The 19,819-nt window shown below is 48.7% G+C and overlaps 2 protein-coding genes across 3 annotated transcripts in view; one reads left to right on the top strand and one right to left on the bottom strand.

The window, feature by feature from the left end:
* The window catches only part of LOC135401726 (zinc finger protein jing homolog), a 93,667-nt gene that overhangs the window by 38,152 nt on the left and 35,696 nt on the right, over positions 1 to 19,819 (bottom strand). Inside the window, exon 1 of one of the 2 annotated variants that reach the window (XM_064634277.1) lies at positions 16,113 to 16,611. The exons of the other annotated variant lie outside the window; for it this stretch is intronic. Within the exon in view, the coding sequence (XP_064490347.1) occupies positions 16,113 to 16,234 (122 nt within the window). The 5' untranslated portion in view covers positions 16,235 to 16,611. Of the gene's footprint in view, positions 1 to 16,112; positions 16,612 to 19,819 lie in introns of those variants that run through there. 2 annotated transcript variants of the gene reach the window in all.
* On the top strand, positions 6,185 to 13,648 carry LOC135401725 (cartilage oligomeric matrix protein-like). Its single transcript, XM_064634275.1, has 4 exons — positions 6,185 to 7,622; positions 8,206 to 9,675; positions 10,033 to 10,230; positions 13,456 to 13,648. Exons 1-4 carry the CDS (start codon positions 6,378 to 6,380, stop codon positions 13,585 to 13,587), a joined length of 3,045 nt encoding a protein of 1,014 aa, XP_064490345.1. The 5' UTR covers positions 6,185 to 6,377; the 3' UTR covers positions 13,588 to 13,648.

The following is a 19,819-nucleotide window of genomic DNA, read 5'->3' as shown; positions in this document are numbered from 1 at the left end:
GCCTTCTTTGAGGGGTTCCGCAGACGCGCCGCCCGCTGGCCGCTTTCCTTACATAACTCTCCTTGGGTCAGGGACCGAGGGATTGCTCTTCTTTTTGTCTTCATATCGCGCACCCGTCGTCATCGTCTGCTGCCTCCAGAAAGGGTGCTGAATTGTTACCAAGGCGACTGGCCTAAAGTCAAGTGTAATGCTCGATTCACACCGGCGTTCCTTCAACCGTTCGCATCGGCGTCTGTCGTATTTCTGTCCGTCAGCAGAGACACACAAATGCGCAAAATACTATTTCCTTGCACGCCCTTTTTCTACGCGAACTTTTATGTCTCACATGACCGAATTTCCTCAAGGATAATAATAATGCGATGGTTTGCGCTGCACAACGTGTCGAAACGAACCAAGACCGCGTAAAAACGTTATTGTTCAGGCGGTCCGGTACCGATGCGAAAAAAAATATTCTGCGGATTTCGGTTCCACCAGCAGGAAGCGTCACGAAGATACGAATCCTGCGAATAAAAAAATAAATAAATAAATTCGAAGGCACGCTTGTGTGTTCTATATTTGCCGCTGCAGTTTTACTGGTTTCACGATGAACTATATATGAAATTTCGAACTGCCAGAAACGGCAATGGGTGAATAAAGTCAGTAACACATATCGCAAGTTGCATCAAATACACACCAGAGGAGAACACCAAAGAGGTAAACAGGATCAATTACGATCGCACTGCTCGTTATGTTGCAAACAACATCAATGACGAATCCACAAGCACAGAAGAAAAAGAAAGAAAACACGAAAGGCAGGTAGAGATGTACCAGTATCTGAACCGCACTATTAGAATAATAATAATAAGACACATACTATTCGTGTAATATATTCTTTTACCGTCATATCTTATCATCATGCCATCTATCCGTATCACCCCTCTTTATCGATCTATCTACTTGCTTGAGGGCGCCTAAATAGTCCCGAGATCCTTGTAACCGGTAGGAACAAGAACTGCGTGATCCAAAAAACACCAGTCTCGTACGATAAGCAAGATTGTTACACAAATACCCCCCACACACACACTCGAGTCATCTTTAAAATTCGATAATACAGTATAAACACTCGCATGTCCGCTACAGGCAAACCTACTGGTTGGCGTACTTCTTTCGACTGCTCAAACCACACCCAACAACATCAACAAACTTCCTGACAGAAATCCCCCAAAATCCCGTATTCTCATTAAAACGACTTCACTTCATCGGGCATTTTTTCCCACGGAGCCCACGCGCACGTGGTCTATTATTACAAAAGAAAGTCCCACACTGGCCTCTCCACACGCACAGCTGCGTCACCCATTGTTCCAAAAAGGAACCCCATTTCGCTATTCCCCTCTACAGGTATCCCCTCCTCCTCCTCCTCCTCTGTGGCAATAATCTCAATGACAAACAGGCAGGGTAAAAACCAAAGCAAAGAGATGATGGTCCGCTTACTTTTTCAGTTTCCGACGATTAATCGCGGAAGAATGCGCGGCGTTGCGATGACGAAGCCTGCAGGCCACGCGACCGGTCGTCCAATCAGTCGCGCGGCGCTGGGAGTGCACGTGCTGCAGTGTGTGTCCGCCCCCCTGCTGAGAGGCCCCCTCGACGTGCCCCGCACGAGGCTCAGCAGACGATTTCCCCCCCCCCCTCACCACCCCTTGCCAGACGGTATCAGATAACGCGCTACCCGTCAAGTCCAGAATGCGGGTTCTATATACCACTACGAACGACGAGGTTTCGCTTCAACTGCGCGAGTTACTTTAAAAGAAAAAAAGAAGAAGAAGCAAGAAAGAAAGGAATGGAATTAGTTAAGTGTAAGCGCCTACACTGAACATGTTTTCGCAAAGAATGCTAGTACAGTCAAACTCCGTTATAGCGAACACCTTTTTAACGAAAATACCACTATAGCAAATTTTTTTTTGCGGTCCCGCTGGAGCCCTATAGGTCCAATAATGGACATCCTTTTTAACGAAAATACCTTGACTGCGAATTTTTTTTTTTTTGCTGTCCCCTGAGTTTCGTTGTAAAGGAGTTTGACTGTATGTGATACAGTATATCGAAATCCCCATGCGCCTAATCAGAACAAAAAAAAAAAAAAAAAAGGGGGGGGGGGTGAGGCACGTCGGTAGAAGACGCACGGTGTGCTCAAGCCCGAACTTCACTAGTTATTTATTTTTATTTATATATTTTATTTTACAGATACTACTGGCATTCATCGGGCCTAAGTAGGAGTGGGAACACAAAACAAAACACAAAAATAAGCACCTACAAATTCAATTGATAAAGGATGATACATTGTGGAAGAAGGATTCCACTGTAGGAGAGTTGGCTATTTCTAATATTATTATTACTTTTGCTACTCGTTTTTACTGGTATAGGTCTTACTAGATTGTCCACCAGGTAGCTTGCACATACCAAATCCTCACGTAATTTCAGTCCCTTTAGATACTATGTGCACTGCCGCTATCTCGCAGAACTATAAATGCACGGAAGTTCGTGCAAAGTTTAGATACTATAAGTAGTGTTACAGAGAGTAAATTCGAGAGTGAGGGGACTAAAATCTCGAGTAGTCACTCCCAAATTTAGAGTGCATAATCTCGTTACCCATCCGCCGACGGTACCAGTTGAAACTCAGTATCACACATCAAACGACTATCCGCCGCCGAAATTTGTAACCCCCACGAATTTTCACCTGCGGCGGCGAGGGAAGATTAATGCGTACGCATACCCCACGCGGAGGAAGATATCGTCTCAAAAAAACGGCACGCAAATCCCTTTCTTCATAATCCGTAACATGCCGCTCGGGCTATTACGGGTGAACGCTTTAAAAGGGAAAAAGGCTACGACGCTAGTTGGTCACGACACGAAAAGAGAGGGACGAAAGAAAGTTGCCGAGCCAGTGAAGATTCCTCTTCGCGCAGAAAACCTTGACCCCGGCGCCAGCTTCGAAAGAGTCTGTTGTCCCAGAATATATACGTTGATGACCCTATGGTGTACGATAGGGGGTTTCTACGTAAAGTCAGCCTCGATATCACGAAAAAGAATGTCTTCGGGCTGCAGTATTTCTGCGGGAACGTCTGTTATGGTTAGGCTCGGCTATTCCGGTGAAGGAGAGAGAGTACGGAATTCGGCACCGGCCTCGGTGGCTCAGCCGGTAGCGTGTTCGCCTTCTGATCCCGAGATCGCGGGTTCGAACCCGGCCGAGGACGCCAGCAACTTGGTGGCAGGGTACAAGTTGCTTAGACACGCCGTCTTCCGCGAGGGACGTTAAATACGGGGTGCCGTGTGATGAGCTTTCATCGCACGTTAAAGAACCCTCAGGTGGGCAAAAGCAATCCACAGACCGACCGCTGTGGCGTCGCTCATGATCTCAGTTGTCTCGCGACGTAAACACCCAATTATTATTATTATTATTATTATTATTATTATTATTATACGGAATTCGGTGAAGACAAATATGCCAAACGCAATACAGACAAACCTTATTTGCTGGAGGAACACAGTTTGCCGAAGCCTGAAGGAACAATATTCATTGAACAGCATATCTGATGACAGACCAGTGTTGAAGAACTGTTCGGAAAACCTCACACCGCGCAAAGACTTCGCTATAGTGTGCCGCGAAGCAACCGTTGCTGTGCGCGTCATAGAGCCGTGAACAGATGGAGAGAGAAAAGCAAGAAGTAGAAGAGAGAGGGATAGTATGCGTCCGGGTCCAACTTCGTGAGGAAATGTGCCGACATCCGGCCGTTTGCCGGCAGACCCGGGGAAAACCTCGTACAGCGGGGCTGGTGGATATAGGGTACGAACCCAGCAGCTCCCAGTCTTCGACGTAGCCTTGGAGCTGTCATCGCCAACGATCGCTACAATACAAACTATATTATGACATTACTACTGCTCCTGAAAAGGACAGGTTTGGACACGTATATCTCAAAACGGCTTTTCCCGTTTAAACAATGCATCAAATACAGTGAACCCTCGTTAATATGACCCCCGATAATCTGACATACGCGCTTTAGGACCATACTCTTGGGGAACAATGCTGCGAACCCCCTGCAAATATCCCCCGTTAATATGACAATTCCGCATTATGACCAAATTTTTCAGGAACGACCATGGTCATAATAACGGGGGTTCACTGTATCCGGGTAAAAGTTTCTTTTTCGAGCTTATGCGTATCCTCTAATGCATTCCAGTCATGGAAGCTTCCGTGAATTTGGCGGAGTTTTTGTTCTTCTTCCTTTTTATCCTGCAGCTGCGCAAGTTCAGTAACGCTGTCCTCTGTCCCACCCTGTGGACTTCGTGCTGGCCAATCACATTGTCGAAGCAGGTGTGCCTGCGATTCATCCGGTTCTACGTAGTTCTACGAAACGACCGTCCCTACATTAATGCACGCAACACTGTCATTATGGTAACAGCCGTAGTTTCATGGTTTCATGGAGGCACCGCAGCCAAAGCCACTCTATGACAAAATGCGTAAATGCGACAGCCTTCGTTTACATGGCGATTTAGTCTCCACTATAATTTAAGCTACGGACGACATAGGAACCGCGACACACGCCGAAAAAGCGTTGCGAGTCAATAAGGTGTTTTAGGACCAGTGTGCCCTGGGGGCCCAATGAAATTGGGTGTCGTCACTACACCTGCCCACCCAATCCGTGTTTTGGGAGGCGCACGCTATCTTTCGCAAACCGTGTGGGTACCCAAACTCGACCCAAAGTACACTCTAAGAAAAAAAAAAAGAGTAAAACGGGGAGTAATTGCAGCTTCTACTCCCCTAGTCTGCAATTACTCCCCATTTTAGTCCCCTAACCCAACATTTAGTCCCGACATTTACTCCCCAGGACTGCAAATTGTCACTAAACTTCGCGAATGGTCTCCTGAATGCAACAGTCTACGTAAATATGTGCCCTTGGTCAATTTGAACGACATAAGGCTGTATAACTCAGACAACGTAGCAATTTTCCAGCCACACAGAGTAAGAAACAGTTAGCGCATCTTTCTTCGCAAATTGTGCCCTAGTATGGCGCAAGATTTTATATCACTCGATATATCACCGTTGACGGTTTGCTTCAAAGTATTTTCATGCATGCGCACCAATTATGTACCTGGGACTCTTACAACAGCGCGTGAAATGCGGTCTTCACTCTGTGACATTCATCTACTCCCGTGCATTTACTCCCGAAAGGGACTATTTTTTTGTGGCAATGCAATTACTCCCCAAAAGGAGTAAAAGTACTCCTTTTTTTCTTAGAGTGTACACTACAGTGACGGGGATTCGCTCAGAGATCGACTTATAGGGGGCGACACTGTCACCTTTATAGTTTGGATAACACGCCGGCCGATGTTTGGAGTTGGTGGTTCTTTTCCGTAATTCTCGTGTATGTTCACCGGAAGATAACTTTTGCCGCGATGGAACGATACCGTTCGGTTCCCCAATGCTCCACCTACTGCACTGAACGCGGAATGAACGTGTAGAAGCAGACGACGCGCAGAAGCTATCCACACTACGGTAGTTCATCGTTTCTCCGCAGCGCGCCGACACCGTTCGATCTCGTGGCGATATCAATCCACGGGACCCGTCACTGTGGAGTCGCTGATAATAACTCATTAAAATTTAATGTGATAGCACTTTAGTCTCAGATCTTAACGTTAACGAAACCTGTCACCGATATTAGATCCCGTCTCGTAATGCATCCATAAATTACTAGCTGCAAGTCGGGCGCACATGTAATCACCAGTAAATGAACGTGGCAGATATCAGCAGGTGGAGGTGCGATCGCCGAACCGGTTCCGGCCCATCGATACGAAAGGAATGATAATTACCAAAAAACAACGTTCTGATCCCCTCCGCTGCTTCTCAGAGCACTTGACTTTACATACACACGTCAAAGTGCGGATGTTTACTCTGCAAACAACTTTCCGATGACGACACAAAATTCATGTCGCGCATGCCAGAACATGCATTACGCGGAAGACCGTTTCAAAGACACAATGACGTCCAGCCACCCTATTCTGTCTTCGTTGTAGCATCCTCCCGTGCCAACCATGCACATGCAAGCAGGGTCTGCGATTAAACTCCTCCTCTATTCGGATTGGCCACATTGTTAGTGTTATAGCCAAGGCCCTTCCAATCAGGGCCGAACAATGCCCACGAGCTGAATTTCTTTTCAGCATCTCCCCCCCATCCAGCGAGCAAGTAATGTCACCCTCGTCCACAAATACACAATTCGTTCGCCAAGACGGCGGACATCCCAAGGCCGTAACCACAACGATGACATACATGCCGGTCCAGAACCCCTCAATCTGTCGTCGCTTACGTCAGATCCTGCCCCAGTTCCCATTGGCCACATGTGTTTCCAATGACGCCTACACGCGAGCGTCTTTTAAGCTACCCACAGCCGGAACTGCAGACGAGCCAGTCAGACATGGGGCCCTCGAATGCAGCGGCCACGATTCTGGCGCTCTGCAGCACTTTATGGTGCGTGCAAAGAGTCAACCTGTCTAAGCACCCGACAGTGAGAGCGTACCTGACGCCGGACGCTGCGTTGTCTGCGACCTTATGGCAGGCCCTGGCGTCGGAAGCGCCAACGAGACTCGCCGTCGTCCTAAGGGACGCCCCTGTGCGCCCGAGGTTCAGCGAAGAACAGGCGCTCTTCGAAATCGAGTTTTCCGGCACGGGAATCGGCCTGCGGCTAGCGCTCGAGAAGACAAGGTCAAAATTGAAGCTCGAGACGACTGGTGACGGCGACGATAGCAGACGGCACAGCGACGTCCATGGTATGCCACGAGAGGTCGTCGTGCACTTTGCATCGGCCAAGGACGACCAGACAGAAGTTAGTGTATTCCTCGATTGTCAGCTTCAAGAAGACCTGTCCATTGCTCTGCCGCTACGTCAAACAGCGAGAGACGCTTCGGGGCTTCGAGTGCTTCGAGACAAACGGATCGAGGTGCTCACCATGGATAACACTTCACTCGCTGACGCACTGCGGTATTCGGACTGCAGATCGAAACCATCCACAGACGCCAATGAGTTCGTGCAAGACTCCGTGATCCATTCGTACGAGCGGAGTGCGGTCAGAAGACTAGTCGAGCTCATAACCATTCTGCAAGAACTGAAGAAGACTGTTGAAATTCAGACGGAGAGTATCGTTTTCTTATCCGAGACACTATCTCGGTGCGACCTCTGCCGTAGCAACGGCGGACCGAACGTCGACATACCGACTTGCGCCGATGATCCTTGCTTTCCTGGAGTGCCTTGCAGAGACAACGAGAACGGATTCCAATGCGGCAGTTGCCCTCCGGGTTACGTCGGCAATGGAGTCCACTGTCACCTTGAAGATCCTTGTTCGAGCAATCCTTGCTTCCCCGGAGTTTCGTGTCATAAGACATCTTCTGGCTACAGATGCGGACCGTGTCCAGCAGGTTACCATGGCAACGGTTCTTACTGCGTGGATGTGGACGAGTGTGCTCATGCTAGGCCGTGTCACAGGGACGTGCAGTGCATCAATGAGTCTCCTGGATTCCGTTGCGGGCAGTGTCCGAAAGGATACACGGGACCGAGCCTACATGGGGTTGGGCTTGAATTTGCACGTTCTGCAAGACAGGTAGGTGTTATATACGTCGTTGCGTTTTTATGCTAGGATGTGGAATTAGAGAGATAGAACAAGCTTTACCCGACTACAAAGGGACGCTCCGTTTCAACAGAACAATCCACAACCATGGAACGCAAATACGTAGACAAAACGGTACAATAGTCTGAGCTGAAGAGGAGTTCATTGGGGTGATACAAAGTTCCGAATAATATGTACAACCGAGTGAGTAGCTGGCACGTTCAGTTCAGATCTCGAACAGAATAAGCTCTGACGAACGACACCGAAACACGGCACTGTCATAAAGAATATATGAACTATGTGACGTCTCCGTCATAAAGAACTAGCACTGGTAGGTGTCCCGTATAGAGGAAAGAAACGGTGAATACTGAACGCATACGCACATAGATACATAGGTACGGCTCATGCTGATTTATCGGCACATTGAGACATCGACATAGGCACATTTTTTCCCATCGCCAGACTTCATGATTTATGATTGCCCGCGGTCCTTCGCTTCATTGAGGGACAGCATACCAGACAACTCTCGCTTTATTACGAACGACCCGCTCCATCATCGTTTTCATTCCGCCCTCAGGTCTGCCACGACGTCAACGAATGCGAAGACGGCAACAACGGCGGCTGCGTGCCCTACTCTCAGTGCATCAACACCCCGGGCTCGCGCATCTGCGGCGAGTGCAGCGAGGGCTACGTCGGCAACCAGACGGCTGGCTGTCAACCCCGTCCGGGCACATGCGCAGACGGCACGGTCTGTGACAGCCACGCTATCTGCTTCCTGCGACGCGGAGCTTCAAGGTACTCCTGTACGTGTGCCGTCGGGTGGGCGGGAGACGGCAAACACTGTGGTCCAGACCGCGACCTGGACGGCTGGCCTGACAACGACGTGCCTTTCTGTTCTCATCCGCACTGCAAGAAAGACAACTGTCCGAGGACGCCCAACAGCGGACAGGAGGATGCAGACTACGACGGCATCGGCGACGCCTGTGACGAAGACGCTGACGGTGACGGAGTTCCCAACAACCCCGACAACTGCCCTCTGGTCCATAACCCGAACCAGCTCGACACTGACATCGACGGTCCGGACCATTTGGGAGATGCCTGTGACAACTGTCCGACCATTCCCAATGCGGACCAGTTGGACTCGGATGGAGATGGACTGGGCGATAAGTGTGACCCCGATGCCGATGATGACCGGGTACCGAATTCGTCGGACAACTGCCCGCTGACGCCGAATACTGATCAGCTTGACATCGACTCCGACGGTTTCGGCGACGTGTGCGACAACTGTCCTTTCATGTGGAACCCTGATCAGAACGACACCGATAGAGACCTCGTAGGGGACGCCTGCGAGAGCACATCCGACCGCGACCTCGACGGCATCCAGGACAATATCGACAACTGTCCAGACGACGCCAACAGCGACCAGCTCGACACAGACGAAGACGGCAAAGGAGATGCCTGCGATTTCGATAAGGATAACGACGAGGTTCCAGACGCTGTTGATAACTGCGCTCTGGTGTATAACCCCGACCAACGCGACACAAACCGCACTGGAGTCGGCGACGAATGCAGAAACGACATCGATGGCGACGGCGTACCGGATGACGTCGACGTATGCCCGGACAACAGGAAGGTTTACGCGACGGACTTCCGGGCGTACCAGACGGTCGTCCTCGATCCCGAAGGCGATTCCCAGATAGACCCGCACTGGGTGGTGTACAGTAAGGGCGTCGAGATCGTGCAAACCATGAACTCCGATCCAGGACTGGCAGTCGGCTACCACAGGTTTGGGGGAGTCGACTTCGAAGGAACGTTCTTCGTGGACACTGAGGTGGATGATGACTATGTCGGTTTCGTATTCGGCTACCAGGACAATTCCCACTTTTACGCAGTGATGTGGAAGAAGAACACGCAGACTTATTGGCAGGCAACGCCCTTTAGGGCAGTTGCTGAACCTGGAATTCAACTGAAGGTGGTCTCGTCCAAGACGGGGCCGGGACAGATGCTGAGGAACTCATTATGGCATACGGGTGACACTGAGGACCAGGTAAGTGATGGCAGCTTTTTATCGGCTAATATTGAAGACCGGCAGTTTACAGGGAAGTAGAACGATAGTGGTTGACTAATAATAAATTAGTAATGTTGTACTTCACTGTAGTAACTAATAAGTTGTGGCTCAAGAGCGTGTTGTATGTGACAATTTTGTCTTTTTGGTGATGATTCACAAAACAGCATTGAAAGCGTTATGAGCGTGCATACAGATTAATGTTAAGAAACCGTCCTAACCAACAACACTGTTTTCAAAAACCTATGACAAAGACAATGTTGTTGGTTTCTACAGCTTTCAACTACGTTGATAATTCCGACAAATTATCCGCGCAACTTCACCGAATGTTCCGTCCAGGTCCGTCTTCTGTGGAGAGACCCTCGAAACGTGGGCTGGAAAGAGAAAGTTGCCTACCGGTGGCTTCTACTGCATCGGCCTCACATCAACCTGATTCGATTAAGGATCTTCGAAGGCGAAAGCATGGTGGCAGACTCTGGAAACATCTACGACGGAACTCTACTCGGCGGACGGTTGGGAGTATTCTGCTTTTCGCAGGTATGACTTTTTCTTTTCTTTTCTTTTTTTTTTTTTTCATTTCCAAAATCCCTTATAATGTGATTTCAGTGCACTATTCGATATAGAAAGCTTGTTGCGGATAGAGCTGAAGAGATGGCGGCGAACATTAATAGGAATCTCGAGCATGAGTGGTTCGGAAAGGTCGTTTTGCCCATCAAGCTCAATGTTCATGTTGTAGTACAAGCCCTGGTGACCAAGATGACAAAAAAAAAAAAAAAAAAAGTTGAAATTTCATTTCGCTGACCTCACAAACAGCTAGCTCTGTTCTGCAATAAATAGGGAGTTTTAGAAAACCGTTGATAACGTGGCTTGCGTCGAACCGTATCAGCCGGAACCAATCAGTGGATAAGATTCTGAGTCATACAGGAGTGCGATTGGCTCCGATAGGCACACAATAACCTTACCAACGGTGGGCTAAAACTGCCTAATAACCGTTGACTTCCATGGAGCGCGAATATAGGACCACTATCCACGGAAGAACGATATATCGAATTGTAAATGCACTTCCTTCCGTTCAACTTTAAAAAAGAAACAATCCCTACATACAGAGCATCGCATCGCATCGCATCGTAGCCCTGCCGACGGGAGACAACCTCCCAATAAACATTCCGACCGAACAAATCAATATAGTAACACCCGTTTTAAGGAACACCCTACTTGACTATACAAACATTTCCACGAGATACGGGGTGCGAAAAAGCCTATACAGACTGGACGCTTTCCAAAACCGCACGATGCGCTCGAAGCCGATTTAACCACCGGAAACAATTCTCACCGTTCCCTTGTTTCTCCGCAACAAACAAAAGGAAAAAATACACGCAAGAAGAGACCGAGCTACTTTCTTCTGCCGCTATGCTTTTCTGCTGAGTGTTGCGTCGCTGCAGAATGGCAGAAGAGCTATGGAAGGTCGATATAGGAACAATCGGTGCGGAGATAGGAGACACTTCTTCGCAGTTGCCGTGGTGGATTCCATTGCAGCTGTATGACACGATGGGACAACGTACAAAGGCTGGGATCAGATACGCGGACACGCAATAAGAAGCACGCGTAAAAGGTCTTCAGACCATCGCCGCGGATGATTTCAAACCCAGGCTTTCTGTGGCAGTCCATGCGACTCGTATCCAGAGCTACGGTCGTGATTGGTGGACTCTTAATGACTATGTCACGTCGTTTCAGCGATCAGGGCTGTAGGTGGCGTTGTCAATGCACGTCCTGGTAGTGTGGCTTCTATTCAACCTCCAAACCGTTCCCGTGCTGTCCTCTACTTTATTTTTTTTTTAAATTCTCTGTTAGCGCCGCGAAGCAACTGTTGCTGTGAGCGGCGTACAGAAGTGGACAGATAGAGAGAGGACAGCAAGGAGGAGTGCATGGGGGACAGGGGAGTTAATATGCGTCCTGGGCCGACTTCGTTGGGAACTGTGCCGACATTCGTCTGGAACGTTTGCCGGAAAACCCAGGGAAAACCTCAGACAACACAGCCGGGTGCCGGGATTCGAACCGGCATAACCTCACGGCAGCGGTCATGCTAACCACCACGCCACGCGAGCTGCATGGGGTGCCATCTATACCGCCGCACTAAATGCACCTTGACGTAAAAGGACGCCGTTCACTGAGAAGGCGACCAGGGTTCGAATCCCGGCTGTGCCGCCCGGGCATTTTTTATCCATGCATGTTTTTTCAGACGCAAACGGTATATGTTTGCACGCAGTTCACTGTGAAGTCGGCCCAGGACGCCCCGAGCAACACGCAGGTAGACCGAGTAGCCGTATACTGGTATTTGTCTGTACTCGTAGACCAACTGCAGGATAAACGAGGCGGATTTTATTTACGTGCGATTTACGCGGGCATATATACGACGAAGGCCACGGATCCACTTTCTCGTTTAGCCGCAAGCAGTGAAGAATCTAAAAAACTGTATCTAATTTCGCTAGTAGCTGAATGCTAATATGACACATAAAGATGTATCTTTACTCAACCTGACACATCATGTCTGCCTCGTACCGCAGGCGAGAAGCGTTTCTCCAATCAGACGTGATTGACATCTGTGTCACGCGCTACGTTGTCGTAACGTCAGCAGTTAGCCAGATCACAATCGCCACTAAGCCTGTAGAGACGCACAGCCATTTATCTCGTGCATCATCCGATGTGTGATACGATAAATGAAACGAATTACCCGTGATAATGTACGTTTAACGTGTGATAGGGTCACGCCGGCTGGGTTAAGGTCACTGTAAGGAGTGAGTCATGAGGACGACTGCGGTTGAATACTGAAGCAGAAGACAGGGTTCCGATTTGGAGAGTGTGCATGAGTGGGTGCACTGAAAAGTGAAAGTGGGGTCCAGCCAACGCCACCTATATTATAATCCATGTTACATAGTTGATAAGAGCCCGCCAATCACGACAGCGCTTCCGGTAGCCCCATAGCTATGGAGGAGACGAGCCGCGATCAGTCGCATGGGCAGCCACTGGAAGCCACAGAAAGCCTGTGTTTGAAATCGTCTGCGGCGATTGCCTGAAGCAGACGACAGCGCTTCCGGTAGCCCTATAGCTATGGAGGAGACGAGCCGCGATCAGTCGCATGGGCAGCCACTGGAAGCCACAGAAAGCCTGTGTTTGAAATCGTCTGCGGCGATTGCCTGAAGCAGACGACAGCCCCGATTTGTGAGGCCACCACCACCACCACCGTATGTCCACGTGACGAAGGAGTGAGAGTAGGCATTCTGTATCTAGGTGGCGTTGGTGCAGCCATTCAGACGTCACCGCTAGCTTTCCAGTTTCGGTTTGTGACCGTCTGCACATCACGTTAGTTTCGGAATTGACAGTGTGAAAATGGCCCCATCAAGTCATTCATTGACCCTTTCAGTCAACGTGATCGACGAAGCTTAAAATTCTCTGGATTATATTCCGGAATGTTCTTCGAAGAGCGCCGTCTTTTTCTTCCACCTCATTTGGTGGTGGGGCTGGAACTGCTTCCACGCTCAGGCGGGCAACGTCATTTCGGTTTCACTTGGCTCAGTTGCGGAGCAGACCAATAAAGCAACAAGCAAACGGTGGTTGCCTTAGAGGTGCTGCAAGGCTGTGCCTCTGCCCACCCTGCGCGGCGCACCACACGGCTCCACTGATAGGAGGCCATTTTAAAGCTCTAGAAGACTCGTGTAGCGTAGGTTATATGTCCGGTACAGATAACATAGTCCTCGTTTCCAGGAGGCGATAATCTGGTCGGATCTGGTATACCGTTGCAACGACGCTGTTCCTGACGCTGCCTACGAGGGCCTGCCCCCGCACTTGCGAGCCAAGGTGGAACGTGACAACGTCCGACCTGTCGACGTCCTCTGAATGACGCTTCGACCCTTGGAGCAAAGCGCACAGACGTCCTCGAATAAAGGCCACTACCGTGTCTCTGTGTCTGTATCACCGGAGAACCAAACACACCATGTCACTTTTACTTTGTTCAATTTAGGGCAGGTGGCGCACGCTACCGCAGTGCCTAGCAAACACACAGCACAAAAGTCTCTTTACAAGTAAAACACCTCCTAGTGTGCTAGCGCCAAAACGTCGCAAAACGGTTCCGACATTTGGATTCCGACTCAAAAACAATTACGACTAATTTCCAGGGAGCGGCCGATCAAAAACGAATGAGACACCAAACTGACAAACAGAAACCGTTCCATCGCCTTGTGTTGTCAAAAAAATCTCACAACACCTGCCCGCCGAAGACACATCCATCGTTATGTTTGACGACCGACCAAACAAATCCATCAAGAAGTCCTAGAAAAAATAATCTTCAGAAACCCCCTCGCCTTTTGTGTCCCTCGATTCGTTCTAGGAAGATCCCAAAAGCAGCACTTAAAGCCGCAAGGCGCTCCCTGGTCAAAACGAGCCGGTAACAAAATGACTAGCCTGGGCTTCCGCCGCGCCTCATCACACGAACCCCTCGGGCCCTACGTCGAGAGGCACACCGGTAGATGAATAATCGGAAAAACTGCTGCGAGGCCAAGCCCCCCGAAGAGGCAATGCGCGCTTAGCGAATGTCAAGGTCATCAACTGGAGAAGCCGGTTGAACGAACTTTCCCGATCACTTTCGTCCACTTCTCTCTGACATTTATCACTTTCTCCGCACACCGCAGCATCTTAAATCAAGGAATTCAAAGGATTTCCTCGCGAAGAAGTCGGAATCCTGAACACGTTTCTTCCGCGTCGACCGAGAAGAGTGTTCGTGGGAAAAGCAGAAGAGCAATGTAGCAGGAATCGTAGCAGACATCGTCTGCGTGTCGATGTCGTCTGCTTCAAGACTCGAACGGTGTTCGTTCCGTGGGTGGCACAATCAGTCTTATTTTTCGTGCCTTACTTTCAGGAAAACGTCAGAAATGCAAGTACATCTCTCATGGATTAATAACCTGCGAAGAAGACTAGCAACGATACTCTGTCGTCTGTTTCTCTCCTTATACGTATAGGCCGTAAAGGCTCGGCATCGTCTGCATGACTCACACTCTACAGCCTTGTGTCGAACCAGCTCTACTTTCCGATGCGTTAGGTAGATAGTCGTGCTTAGTCCACTTTATTCTGCAGATCATGTCTCGACGATGCATAAATAAAGCGTGTGTGCTTGAGGTTATTCACGATTTTGATCTGCCAACGAACTGCCCATTGCGAAACACGGATATCCATCACTACAGAGTCAAGGAACGGCACGGGTGAATCCTTAACCAAATGATTCCCATGCAAGCGAGTAGACGACAGGAAGCAAGACTCTGTCTGTGTCCGAGATTAGATCAGCCTGGCGTCTTCTGCCCAGATTATCTCCAGACTGACGCCATTTCCTCCTGGTGATTTGTTTGCTCGAGCGAAGACGGACGACTTCAAAAAGGAACAGCACGACAACGAATGATACCCCCCCGCCTAACCGGAACTTTTCGAAATCACAAACTTGGCTTGACTTCGACCCCCGAGCGATGACGTCACATCCGCTGCAAGTGCTTCTGCGAATTGTTATACTGTAACACCGCTTTAATTTCGCGTCGTTAATCTTTCGCGAAACGAAAACAGGGCACACATTCGCGGCCACTAAATTTCGCGAAATCTGTAAGCTAGAATTTCGTATAATGTTAAACTCCGAGACTAGGGAACACGAAAGGACAGACACAAACACGAAGCCATGCATCATCTTCACCAGCTCGCTTTCTTCCTAGCCATTTTTTCATAGAATTTCGTGTCTCGATGTTTGTTATCCCCCTGAGATCACCCTTTCTGCGTTTAATAAAAGCAGCTTTGCACGTGCTTATTCAGCAAAGCAGTTCAAATGCTTATACACGTAACTGGTACTTGGTATATTAGCGCAATGCTTCGGCAACCTCTTCACGCTAAAGCGTTGGACTCAGGTGTTCTAAGCCCTTATCACGAAATACCGCACTCCAGCCCTAGAACAATGGACGACTCCGTACGACAATAGAGCTGAGTCGAGTGGCATGTATGTCTAAGATAAAGACCAAGCATATCAGACAAAGGAGTTGATTGCAATTATCCAGTTAATACAGGCACATTATGGAATGCGGAATTTTTTTTCTGCGTTGTCACACTCATGTGACGGTTTTATTTAATAACGGAGGCCACCAGAAGATGTATCCGCACAAGTTGACAGCAAAAAGCGATATGACGCCTCGCTGCGAAGACTTCGACCCGTAACACAAGTCTGTGATCGATAAACCCATCCACGAGAAAACAGATGGCATCAAAGCGGGGGTACGCCGTCGTTCAATACGCTCTTTTTTTCTTCTGCAAACGTATATACACAGAGACAAAACGAATTCTCGCAACAAACATTACCGACATAATCCACGCCGTCTAATTCACATTATACTCACTATTTGTAAAACGATGACGGCGCAAACACCAGCCTCGAATTCACACAATCCACCATAGAGTCGGCGTCTCCGAGTGGCTCGTAGCATTTCTGAACTTGGAACAAAACGTCCATCACTGGCATTCGCACGTACACTGGTGGTGTTGGTATTTTTCCTTTTTTTTTTCTTCGCGGAACTCGTAAAAAGCCTCTCACAAGAGACAGACAATGAAGATCACTGCATCCCTGCGGCACACAGAAATCCCGAGCTATTCATTGCAGGAGGGCGTTAATTTAGCTCGTACACGCGGTAAACGAAACACACGCACATACATGATCGTAAAACTTGAGACTGCACGACCAGGAATACAAAGATGGCCTGCGCTGGGATCCGCAAGAAAGAAAAGAGCCCAACATCCGCACGTGCACTGTCCGTCTGACAGAGAGGAGAGAGGCGGAGAGGCCAAGCGTTTTCCTTCTCTGCCCAAAGGGAGCTGGCACCCGGCGGCGGCGGCTTTCTTCCTTCCTCCCATTTCCCGCGCTTCCTCCTCCTTCTCTTTTTCATGGTGTAGCACCACCTGTGGGCTGCTAGCTGAAGTACCTTTTTCCTTTTTATTTTCCTCTTTTACGGTTCTCGATTAACGTGTTGTAGTGGGAGTCCTCCCTACTTTTGAGGTGTCAGCCAACGTGAAAAGAACTGTGCATGCTATAAAAAAAAGAAGAAAACAGTAGAGAAAAAAGTCGCAGTGAAAAAGACGACGCGAGAAAATGTCGAGAAAAAAGAAAGAAGAATGCGCCCGAAGCAGACGACAAAGGGTGGGGAGTGTCTGCAAAAAAAACGAAAATGAAAGGGAGGCGGCCGGTGGCAGTTAGGTTAGCAGACGGTGACACCGGAGGGACACACACCCTATTGTTCTTTTTTTCTGCTTCACGCCTTTAATGAGTTCGCATGGCGATATTCCGCTCAGCGTTTACTAACACTTGAACTTGAAACAGAAAGATAGTAAAAAGAAAAGTAATGCACCGCGGGTCAAAACTGTGTGATCCGACTTCGCCTTCTAGTCGCGTAAGAAACAGCAGAAAAAAAAGTTGTCAGAAACAGCCAAGACGAGACAAGATGTGGCCGAGCATTTTTATTATTATTTATTACATCGCAAGTCCTCGCTAATCACATGCAAAACAAGACAGACAGAGAGAGAGAGAGAAACTCTGCTTATATCCTGAAACTAGGGTTGCCACCAGGCCGGTATGATACCGGCACGGCCGGTTATTTGCTCGCTCTGCCGGTTGCCGGTAAGATGATGATACCGGCAGCCTTTTGCCGGTATTTGTGGCTTTAACACCTTTCATAGGGGCTTTTACGGGGTTTTCCTTTGAACATTCCACTACAGCTTGAATAAATCTGGAGCACAGACCCAACTCCGTAGTCACCAGTCGTTTTCTTAGTTATTCATTATTATTATCATTGTTGTCTCGAGCGAGTACGCTGGTTCTTTTCTTTCTCTCTCCCTGTATACTCTTCACCCCTCACTCACTTTACCATTCCCGTGAACATTTCCTCCTTTTCCCGATTCCACCTCCTCTCCCTCAGCCGGTATTTTTCACTACGAAAGGTGGCAACCCTACCTGAAACTCACAATACCGTATATCCCTTAACATCCTATTCTTTCTAATCCGCTTTAATGCAAACACGCATTCCGCACAAACCCACTTCAAAGCGCCTCAAGGACGAAAGTTTATGAAGCTCACCTTGGCCCTAAAGCCCCACGGCCAGTGGTTGGATTTTTGACATGACATGACTTGACTTGAGAGATGACAACTATGCCCTACAGTTCTTTGACCCACAATCCCCCGATCCTTTGAATACCATGCAGCATGCAGGCGATGCATGGGGACTGTACCCAGTAGAAGAACGAAGTGTCTATTCGAAATATCGGCGTCTAGCGATCTTCACCGGATCGCTGGATTTTTCCACTTTTCGCAGAAACAGACAGGACTTTCACTCAGAGTGGTAGGTTGGACTAGTCGCAGTTGGTTGTGGGCTAGTAAAAAGGTTGTGGGCTAGTCGCAGTGTTGGAGAACGGAAACACGAAAACAAACACCAGACGAGCTCGCACTATCAACTCTTTCACGTTGTTTTGCGTAGCTGTTCGCAAAACTACGACGAGAGTTGTCTTCTACACTGGAAAATAGCTTTGCACTTATTTTGCTCACTGTCCCGTTAAACGGATTCACCACCTTCCCGCTTCAACTGAAAATACTTCAGCCGAGACCTAAATGCAAAGCGTGACGGGAGGTTTTGGAAACTCTGGCATTCGGCAATATTAGAAAGTATAAGCAAGCGGAAAGACCGGCCCACGAAAGCATGGAACAACGCCCGGAGGTCTTCCAACTTTCTTACTTGGTTTCATTGTTGTTTTCTCCTATATAGTAAACAGGAGCTACCCGCTGCTTTTGGGTCCGAGGCTCCTACGTTCGCCAAGGTCATGGCTGAAAATGAGTTTTCGGTTCAAGGTTGACGCTAATGTGTCTGCAGATTTAAACCCCGTATGAAAATAGGAAAATGAATCGGAAGGTTTGGTTAGCAACGTGGACCTTGGATCGCAGATGACCGCTGGTCCTCAATGGCCAATGGTTTTCAGGGTTTTCGGCAGACTTTCCAGACGAATATCGCCACAGTTCCCCCATGAAGTCGGCCCGGGACGCATACTGTCCCTGTGGTCGTCTCTCCAACTGTCCACGTCTGTACACCGCTTATAGACACAATTGGTTCGCGACGCTAACACCGAATTTAAAGAAATACAGATTGATTCACGAGAAATACGCTTGACGGTAATACACTCAAGAAAGGAGGAAAAACTGAAAGCTTAACTGCTCTTTGGTCATTTAGGACATCAGCAACTTTGCCCGTTTAATTCCTTCTCCTCTTTGCCCTTCGTCCTCCCTCTCACACCACACACTCTTTCACACGAGTACGGTCTCCTGCATCACGAACCACCGCATGTTACGATATTAAAAAAAAGAAAAAAGAAAGAAAGCGAAATAAAGCTGGACTGAAATAACCTAACAAAGGTCCAGACCGAAAAACATGGCAGAGATAAGTACTAAAAAAGCACATTATTACGAACCCACAAACACAACAATCTCTCTCTCTCTCTCTCTTCCCATAGTGCACATGTCCAAGCGCGCAACTGGAGCCCCAGACTTCCGCACACTGCTCTCCCCTCTCCTATATTTCTATGCACGCAATCCCCCCTCCGCCAGTCTTTTGTGCTCGCATTACTCCCTACCACGCTACACACCAGGGGGACACAACGAAATCACAAAAAACGAGACCGACTCGGGCCAACGTGGCCTGTCCGACACGACAGAAACGGAGCGATCTTTAAAAGCAGACGATCGTCTGCTACTTTATTACCCCGCGCTTTAAAAGTTACCCGTGACCTTTTTCTTCTCGTTTCGCTCAACTTTTGAGGCAGGGGCTATAAGCACAAATCTTTCAACGTATCGGCTAAATCTCCATTCTCTTTAACGTTGTACGCTGTAGTGTATACAGAGAAGGAATAAAACGAAGAAGAAGAAGGAAAAAAAAAAAAAAAAACCCGGAGAATGTGGAGCGGTGTGCGCGCTTGTCCTAGTCGATAGTGATCTTGTCTCTCTCCGAGGAGTCTCTTAGAGAGAGAGCCTTTATGATACTGGTCAGTAACGTCGGTGTAACGCTTTGTAGGA

This window comes from Ornithodoros turicata, chromosome 7 (assembly GCF_037126465.1).
Source record: "Ornithodoros turicata isolate Travis chromosome 7, ASM3712646v1, whole genome shotgun sequence".
In the NCBI taxonomy this organism is placed as follows: domain Eukaryota; kingdom Metazoa; phylum Arthropoda; class Arachnida; order Ixodida; family Argasidae; genus Ornithodoros; species Ornithodoros turicata.
Note: the sequence above shows the minus strand (reverse complement) of the source record. Positions and strands in the feature narration are given on the sequence as shown.